Here is an 8,949-nt window from a genome sequence, read left to right as displayed (position 1 = left end):
ATGAAGTGGTTGGAAGTTGGAGAAAGTTAAAATTTTTAACCACCACATTAAATATTACAAAAGGGCAAAAGATGAATGGAGAGGTGCAGGAAACCCTGTGTGGTGATGGTGGAGGGAGTAACACTCTTAAATGAGTTGACACTCGCTCACTTAATTACAATTTTTTTTAAAATAAAAAAAATTACAATTTTTTTGTAATTCAAATTTAAATAATTTCACTCTACATGTTAAACTCACAATTCAAAATAAAAAGTTAACATAAACTCAAATAAACAAGTTTATAATATTTATAATTTTTGTATCACTTATAATAATATTAAAACACAAAATAATAAATAATTAAATTAAAGTTTAAAATATAGGAATAGTAAAAAATACAGGGAGTAATTGATTATTTTAATTTCCAAGTGACTTAATAATTTAGTTATTGTTTACAATATACATTAAATTATAGGTCATTTGTACAGTATATTTTAAAATAAATATAAAAAAAATGTAGTTTAGACTATTATTTTTTAGTATGGCAGACTCAATATTGGAAAGTAGAAATAGGAGACAAAGATGAATATTGTACTATATTTGGGATTCACAGTTCAATAACATGTTTCTATTATTATTTTTCAACGAGATGAGGTTGAAAAGATAGATAAAAACCTTATGTGACAGGATATTTAAGTATGTAGTTACCATATTATCATAATTAATCTATATTTATAGTTAATTGATTAATGTTTCACATTTATTTACATCAAAATTTTGATATTCTTAACACTTAGGTGATAAGAAAGGTTTGATCTAAAATTGTTACCAGATGAAGAGACTTCAACACTATCTTGACATGAAAATATTTGTTTTGAAAATATAATATGATAGTCCTCATGTACCAAATCAGTGAGGAAGATTAGATTCAATTTTGTGTCCATCAGTTGGAAAATTCTTGACATGTCAATTTTTGAGAATTTTTATAATGACACAAATTAGTATTTAGAATATTTGATTGTCTTATTTTTATAATAAGACACTAATTTTTTGGAAAATTTTTATTATTGATGATGATAATAACATGACAAAAGTGGAGAATGATCTCATATGAATTTCTTTTTACCATATTATTCAGGCGGAGAAGGAAACCCATGTAACTATGGTGGGACTTTAAAGAATTTGGAATCTATAGTACTAATATCCCATTATAAATTTTTTTATCTTATACATTGGTGGTTGTGAAAGAACTTCCATGTTAAATATTTTAGTCATTCAGGTGAGTCATGTTATATGTTATATATTTACTACATTCATTTAACTTATAATTATTGCGTTGAGTACATGAATAAATTGAGTTTGGAGCAAATCAAATTCAAAATATATAGATTTGTTAAGCCTCAATCCATGTTGAAGTCTGAAAATACAAAAGTCTTAATCAAACAATATTTACAAATATGGGTGAATGACTTTCATAAAAATATTTATATGATTTCATAGATTGAATAATTGATTTTAATGATTATATATATTTTTTAAGTACGGTAATTATTCAACCAACAATTTCTCAAAGATTATATTATAGTGTGATTTTATCAGCTTCACCAAAAACCCAACAAAAAATAAACATTTATTATAAAAAAAATTAGATTTTTTAAATACATTAGACAAGTATAATAATTATTCCTAACATAGTTCTTTGGTTTAATTAGAATTGTGTGGGTGATGAGTGGAATTAAGATGAATTGCATATATAGTATTATTGATAAAACCGAAAAAGGTCGTGGGTTCATGAGCATTGGGATCAAGATGCCACGTTGGGGAAGACTCATCAATTCATTGACTCCACCAACATAGTTACGAGCAATGAAAACAGCAGGCAAAGAACAAGGTCTTAATAATGGCGTTGCACAGGCAGCAAGAGCTCTTGCAGAAGATCACCGCTGGACTCTCTAAAACCATCTTTTGTGTTGAGTGCAGAAATGGGGAAGTAAAAGAAAGTTTGAGAATGAGTTACCACTTAAACAGAACAACCAAAGATGAGGTTTTTTATGTGAGATTCAGCCAAATACGGCATTCTTATATAGTGGCAATGGAGAAAAGTGGAGAATCATCGATCAGATATTTGGGTCGGTTTCTTTCTTTGTATGGTTTCAAAAGTAATACTTATATCACTTCATTCACAACTATATTTCAATGTTTAATGTTTAATGCCCACACTATTTGATTCTTGCCACATAATCAAAAGTTTTCGTGTTTTGTTTTACATGATTGCATATAACGTACGACTCCTGTTTGGGGAATGAGGACCAGTGTATTTATGTAATTGTTGTTAATTTGGAGCCATTAGATTAGTTAATTACTTAATAAAGCTATTTGAATGATTAAATTAATTTCCTAATCATGGTAAGTGTTGCTAATTGTGAAGTTTCTGCCTTATCTCGATCTTTGAGGCATCTGCTCCGTTTATCCAATTGGGACCTCTTTTTGTGCTGTTTTAGATTCGCATCCAATTCCAGAAAGGGAAAGATCACTGGAAATTAAATATTTTTTACATAATATTCATGATCTTCTGCAGTGACAAAATATTGTGATTTTGAGAGTTGAAATACAAAACTGTACATATTGCTATTTTATTAAGAAAAAAGGATCAAATCAAAGAGCCATGTTTAAATGATATAATATATATACCCTTTTGCCTTGGTTATTGCTTTTTAAGATACGAGACACACAGAATTGAATAGCTTAGCCTCTCGCCAAGTATCCAAAAAGCACAATTCAAAAGCAAAATTCTCTTGTTTTTCTCTTTTTTTTCGCATGCCGAATAAAATATATCGAAGAGTATATATGTATATATATATATTTACATACTCATATGGATGATGAACTTTTGCAATTTATATAACACTTATTTATTCCATAGTTATAAGATAAAATATATTCGGAGATTTAACAAGATTGTCTGACTATGATTCCCACGAGCATTATGATTTGCCTTTGATTGCGGCAGAGCATCTATCTTAATCAACAACCGTATGCAATTGCAATGTTTTATCACATGCAAAATTATATATTATGATTTCTTTTTATTTTAATCTACAATTATAACCTAAAATCTTGAGATGATAAATTTGTAAATGGTTTTTGTACTATACATAGGTAGCAGAACATCTTAGGAGAGGACCATCTACACCGACCGGTAATTCAATGATTGTGAGCAAGATAAGATGGATGTCGTTAATGACCAATTAATACACTTGTTGACCATATCAGTGAAAAATATACGGTATTTATGGACAGTTAGCAGGTATATTATTAATATATTAATGGTTTGATTGCCGTATCAAATATGAATATTCGACAATATTGTCATATCCAATATGAATTAATGAGCTTGAGTGACATAAGCCCTATAAATATAGGGTTAATGTCCAGGTAAAAACATCTTAATCTATTACAATAAAATATAGACCTCTTTATGAAACATATCTGACTTGAGTGTCTTCTGCAGGTCAACAACTCATCAAAGTGGATTGCATTCTCGGAGAGGATTGAAGATCAAAAGAGAGTAGAGTAAGGAAGGACGACCGACCTTCGGACCAATTCTATCGAAACAGTTTTATTCAATTTAATTTAATCAAAGATTTAAATTTATAATTCCTCGTATATTTATATATTTTTGTTTTGTTTAGATAATAAAAATAACATTTTAACTATTAATAGAATCTATATATTCGTGACGCTTTTTGAGAGTGGACATGCTCTGCTAAGCTAATCATCCGTTTCAGCTTGACACTAACACTAATGATCTAATTTTTTTAGTGATTAAGTTATTATTTTTTAAATAACATTATAATTAATACTTAAATACACCAAATAACTATAGTTTTTTAAACAACTAAAAGTATTTTACATTACTCATTCACAAACCAGTATGGTTAACTTTGTAAGAAAAAATATCATATTAAAAATTACTTTAAAGATTTTTATTGATTATGGTTATAAATATTTCAATATCCCTGGCCACTGGTCATAGCACTAGTTTGTCCGAATGTGACAAGTAGAAAAAGTAATATATAGTTGAACGAGACCGGTAACCTTCGTCCTGTTGGAAATCCAAGTGTAAGTTTTAAATTGAATAGAAAGAAAAAAAGTAAAATATTATATAAAGATAAAAAAACATATTAACTCATTGTTTTAAGGTTTTTGATAGATAATGATGTCAATCTCTTATATAGTTTTTGAGCTCATATCTCATTGGTGTATGTGAATCCCTCTTTGATAGACCCAACACATCAAATCATAATATAAGAGAAAAACATTTATTCTCTAATTAATTATTAATCAATTTAGATATTTGTTCATTTATTTTAGTCAAAATCTTAATAGATAATGTTTGTGATTAATTTAAAATTTAATTCAAAAATTAATTATAATTTTTTATTCATAATAGAAATTATTTTACATATATCATTTTTACATATAAATTAGTATCTCAAAACTAGTTATTATAGCAATTAATTATTTTTCTTTTAAATTTGATTATTATTTAAAAATTAGTGGATGTATAAAAACTTAAAAACTATTAAAAATATATAAAAAAAGAGTTATAGAAACCTACAAATATCTCGAATGTATAACTATCAATATGTTTAAAACACTCCAAGCAAGCATGTTATAATACACTACAAGTTTAAAAAGATATAACCTTTTATTCAGAGATTCAATTTAAGTAAATAAAATGTTTGTTTTAAATACTTTTAGGTGTGGCAAATTTCAGTTGGAGATTCGGTTCAATAATTTTCTCAAAATTAACTTTTAAAGAAGGTAAACATCAACTAATTAATTTGTGAGATGGTAACTTTTTTTTACTCCATTTAACATTAAAATTATTTAGTTGGAAATTACCAGAGTGACAATTTATTAAAATACACAACACTAGAATCATTTTCATTCAATATTCATGAACAACAAATTTATATTTATTTTTATGTTGAGAATTAAAGTGAGTTTAAATTTTATATTGAATAGAGATAAGAAAGTTAAACTAATGAGTAAATTTTTTATGGGTTTGTTTTGGTGATGTTGTGGTGTTATCTCTTTTGTGATTGAGATGAAAGTTGCAATAAAAGAAAAGAAAGAAATATGCACAACAACATAGAGACTTTTATTAGTAAGTAATTATTTGTAGCCAATTGCAAACTATGACCTTTAATAAATTTTCAAATCACACTCCCTTTTCCGTCAATGTATCCTATATATTATTCTCTTAATTTTTTGTTTTTTTATTCAAAAGGTTTGAATTTAAGACTTATATACTTATAGAAATTGAATTATATGTTTTTGCTGGTTAGGATGTATTATTTGAGTTATATGTTTTTTATTGTTAGTTCAAGTGAAAAATATATTTAAAATACGTGAGATTTAAAACAAAATTGAGTAAATTGCGTAATTTAAGAAAAGAAAGAATGAAGTTGAAGATAGAAGATTGCGTAATTAAAGTCACAATTTGAAGAATGTGACAGAATGATTAAAGGCCCTCATAAACTTTTTAGCTCAAAATTGTTAAGGTGAATTCTCTCCTAGGTCGATTATCTTTCACCGGTAATATTTACAAAAGTTATATAACTTCTTTTATTTCTACTTTTCTAATTATAATACATATTTATATTATAGATTTTTTTTTTTATCAAGAAAGCTTGCCAATGTATAGAACAAGTTACGGACAAAAAGAGTAACATGTGATAGTTGAAAATTATAATATAACTAATCAATAAGCAAGTTATCTCCTCCATCTTACAAATTAAGTTTTAATTAGATTTTGTTTACGTTTTGTTTTAAGTTTTAGATTATCAATTTTAAGTTATACATCTTACTATTTATTTTTATTTCAGAACTATTTATTATGTATTGGAAATGAATAATTTAAAATATATATTTTATTTCGGAAATTTTTTTTGTATTACAGGATTTTGTTTCCTACCAACACAAAAAATTTAAGTCTGTCATAACATACTTAAATTTACTGTTTTTTTATTTAAAAATTTACTTAAATTTAAATATGTTAATTATCAACCGAATTAAAATTTAATTCTATCAAATTTAAATCTATTTTAAAACAGGCTTAAAAATCCAAAATAACAGTAAGTCTTTTTTGTAAATTTTGTTTGAAAAATATATTGATCCCTAATACGCACAGAAAAAACTTAATTGCTTGGCAAGTGTATTCTCATTTTTTTAACTTTTTAAATAATTTATGAGGTTGATATCTATTGGAAATCATGTTTAAAACGTGATAATAAGATGTCCTTACAACCCAATTTTATAAATTGAATAACATTAAATTTAACTTTTTAATACTTTTAAGTAAATCGTATTATAAATATTATTAAGAAGTGAAATTCGAGCGTGAGAGTAGAATTAATGGGTGGTATAGTAGTCCGACAACGAGTGAATCCAACCATAGTTCTGATACCATGTTAAAGAAGTAGATTTTAAATCTAACTCAATCTCACAAAATCGGTTTGTATGATAAGGTTTGCATCACACTTATATATTATAATTTGACTTTATCTCTAGTTAACGTGAGACTTTCAACAAGTATTTTTTTTTTATGTGTTTGTGAGTAGATGTCCTTACAAGGAAAAGTTCTCAATGTTGTCTTAATGATTATTAGGACGAATTAAACATCACTATAAAGTAAGTAATGCTTAGGCTTATATTTTTGTTTTTGTTTTTTATTTTCACTCATAACCTCTCTTTTTTATCTTCTTCTATTTTTATTTTATTCTTTGTTTTCCAATAATTGTAAAGAAAACAGTGAAATAAATTTTACTATTTATTTAAAAGTAATATGTTACTATATCTTAAGATATGAATACAAGTGTTAAGAATCGTTTAAGTGTAATCTTAATTACTATTTATTTAAAAATATTAAGAATATTATGTTACCTCTATTCTGAACTCCACCTCTTTCCTTCCTTTAAAAGGCAATTGAAATTATTAGAATTGTATGAATGACGATTAATATATATTATTGGATTAATTTACTTCCTTAATTCAAAGTCAATTTGAACAATGCAAATTTGGATGAGGATGAATACAAATGTTATATTAATCTTGATTTACTTTTAAAAATAAAGATATTACGTATATATACATAAAGAATTATATTTGACTAAAAATATTACACTATATTAAAATATTATCTTTTTTAAATACATGATTTAAAATTACTTTTGGCATTTTATATTTTAGATGTCATTTTTTAAACATAAATTACTCAAATTTTGTTTAGAATTACCTATATATATATATATATATATATATATATATATATATATATATATAGAAACATATTTACATATTAAAAATGACTTAATAAAAATACTTAATTAATTGTAAACTTCAATAAACAATTTTATAATTGACAAAAGTAAAAAATAAAAATAGAAAATCTAATCATTTAATATTTAAACATTAAAATTCATAAAAATTTAGAACTATCATGATTAATTGTATACAGATAGTAATTGTACTCCATGCAGACATTAAAGTATTTAGATAAATATTGTTTATGAAGATTGGTATTTGATGTCATGCGGCCATCCCATGAAAAGGCATAAATGCATCGACACGATAAATATATCATAGATAAGGTCAAAACATGTAGTGAAACTCATATACATCAAACCAAGCTTAATAATATTATATAGTTTCTTATATTCGTATATATTAAATAGAATTATTTATAACTTAACTCTTTAAACTTAAAAATATATTCTCTTAATAATAAATCGATGTAATAAAATGATTAAATATTTTTAGATGAAAATTGTCATAATAATTTGACAAAGAATATTTTTGCAATTGATATAGTATGGGATGCGACTATTCGTATCCGCCACGTTGTGTGTTCCCATCCATAGTTGACATTCCCTTAAGCACCTCAAAGGACATTTTCGTCTCCATCTTTCGGCAGCGTTTGGCTTATCTTTATGCCCTAATTGATTCTCTCTCCATTCTCACACAACTAGCTATGCTTAGCAACTAACACACCACAAAAGTCCCTATCAAATCAATGGTATTCCCATGCCAAACACTGCACAACAACAACTCCTCCACCCTATATATAAATACTGAACCCCTTCAACCCTAATCACATCACAGAGTATAACTGTTACCATAATATAGATGGATCGTGTGGCAAAGTTGGCATCACAGAAGGCAGTGGTGATCTTCAGCAAGAGTTCGTGCGGGATGTGCCATGCAATAAAGCGACTTTTCTACGAGCTTGGGGTGGCTCCGGCAATATACGAGGTGGACGAGGTTTCAAGAGGGAAGGAAATAGAATGGTGTCTGATGAAACTAGGATGCAACCCTTCTGTGCCTGCAGTCTTCATTGGAGGCAACTTTGTGGGTGCTGCTAACACTGTCATGACCCTTCATCTCAATGGCTCACTAAAGAAAATGCTCAGAGATGCTGGAGCATTGTGGCTCTAGAAAAACTAACTCCACATCATCATATCATCTCATGTCATATCATGCATGCATGCAAACCAAACAGCAACAGCAAAAAGCATGCGTTTTCAGAACCTGATTTAGATGCATGTATTATAATATAGCTTTTTGGGGTGGCAAAGATATTTGCATGTATGTCCTTCTTTTGTTATCTTTGAGGAAAAGATAAAGGTATTAAGTACTAAAGATTGTGCTTAAATCACTTTCTTTTTCTCATGCACACTGCTGCTTTTAGAATATACCTACTTAATACTGGTTATTTTAATTAATCAAAAAATAAATATTTTTAATTAATCAAATAACTAAGTCAGATTAAATTTAAAATAACTACCGTAGTATAATCCAAAAATCTATATGCGAGGGAATTACTTAATATAATGTAAACCTTGTAAATAAGTTCTAAAATTGTTTAGAAAGTTACATTCTAGGGTTGTGTAAAGAACCTGTTTT

At 26.8% G+C, this 8,949-nt stretch overlaps 1 protein-coding gene across 1 annotated transcript; it reads left to right on the top strand.

Annotated features, from left to right (window-relative positions):
* The first annotated feature begins 8,134 nt into the window (after positions 1-8,134).
* Positions 8,135-8,701, top strand: LOC108340380 (monothiol glutaredoxin-S10). The gene has a single exon (XM_017577726.2). It carries the CDS (start codon positions 8,173-8,175, stop codon positions 8,479-8,481), a length of 309 nt encoding a protein of 102 aa, XP_017433215.1. The 5' UTR covers positions 8,135-8,172; the 3' UTR covers positions 8,482-8,701.
* Positions 8,702-8,949: the final 248 nt, after the last annotated feature.

Source organism: Vigna angularis, chromosome 1 (assembly GCF_016808095.1).
Source record: "Vigna angularis cultivar LongXiaoDou No.4 chromosome 1, ASM1680809v1, whole genome shotgun sequence".
NCBI lineage: Eukaryota > Viridiplantae > Streptophyta > Magnoliopsida > Fabales > Fabaceae > Vigna > Vigna angularis.
The sequence above is the reverse complement of the archived record's forward strand: the minus strand, read 5'-3'. Positions and strand labels throughout refer to the sequence as shown.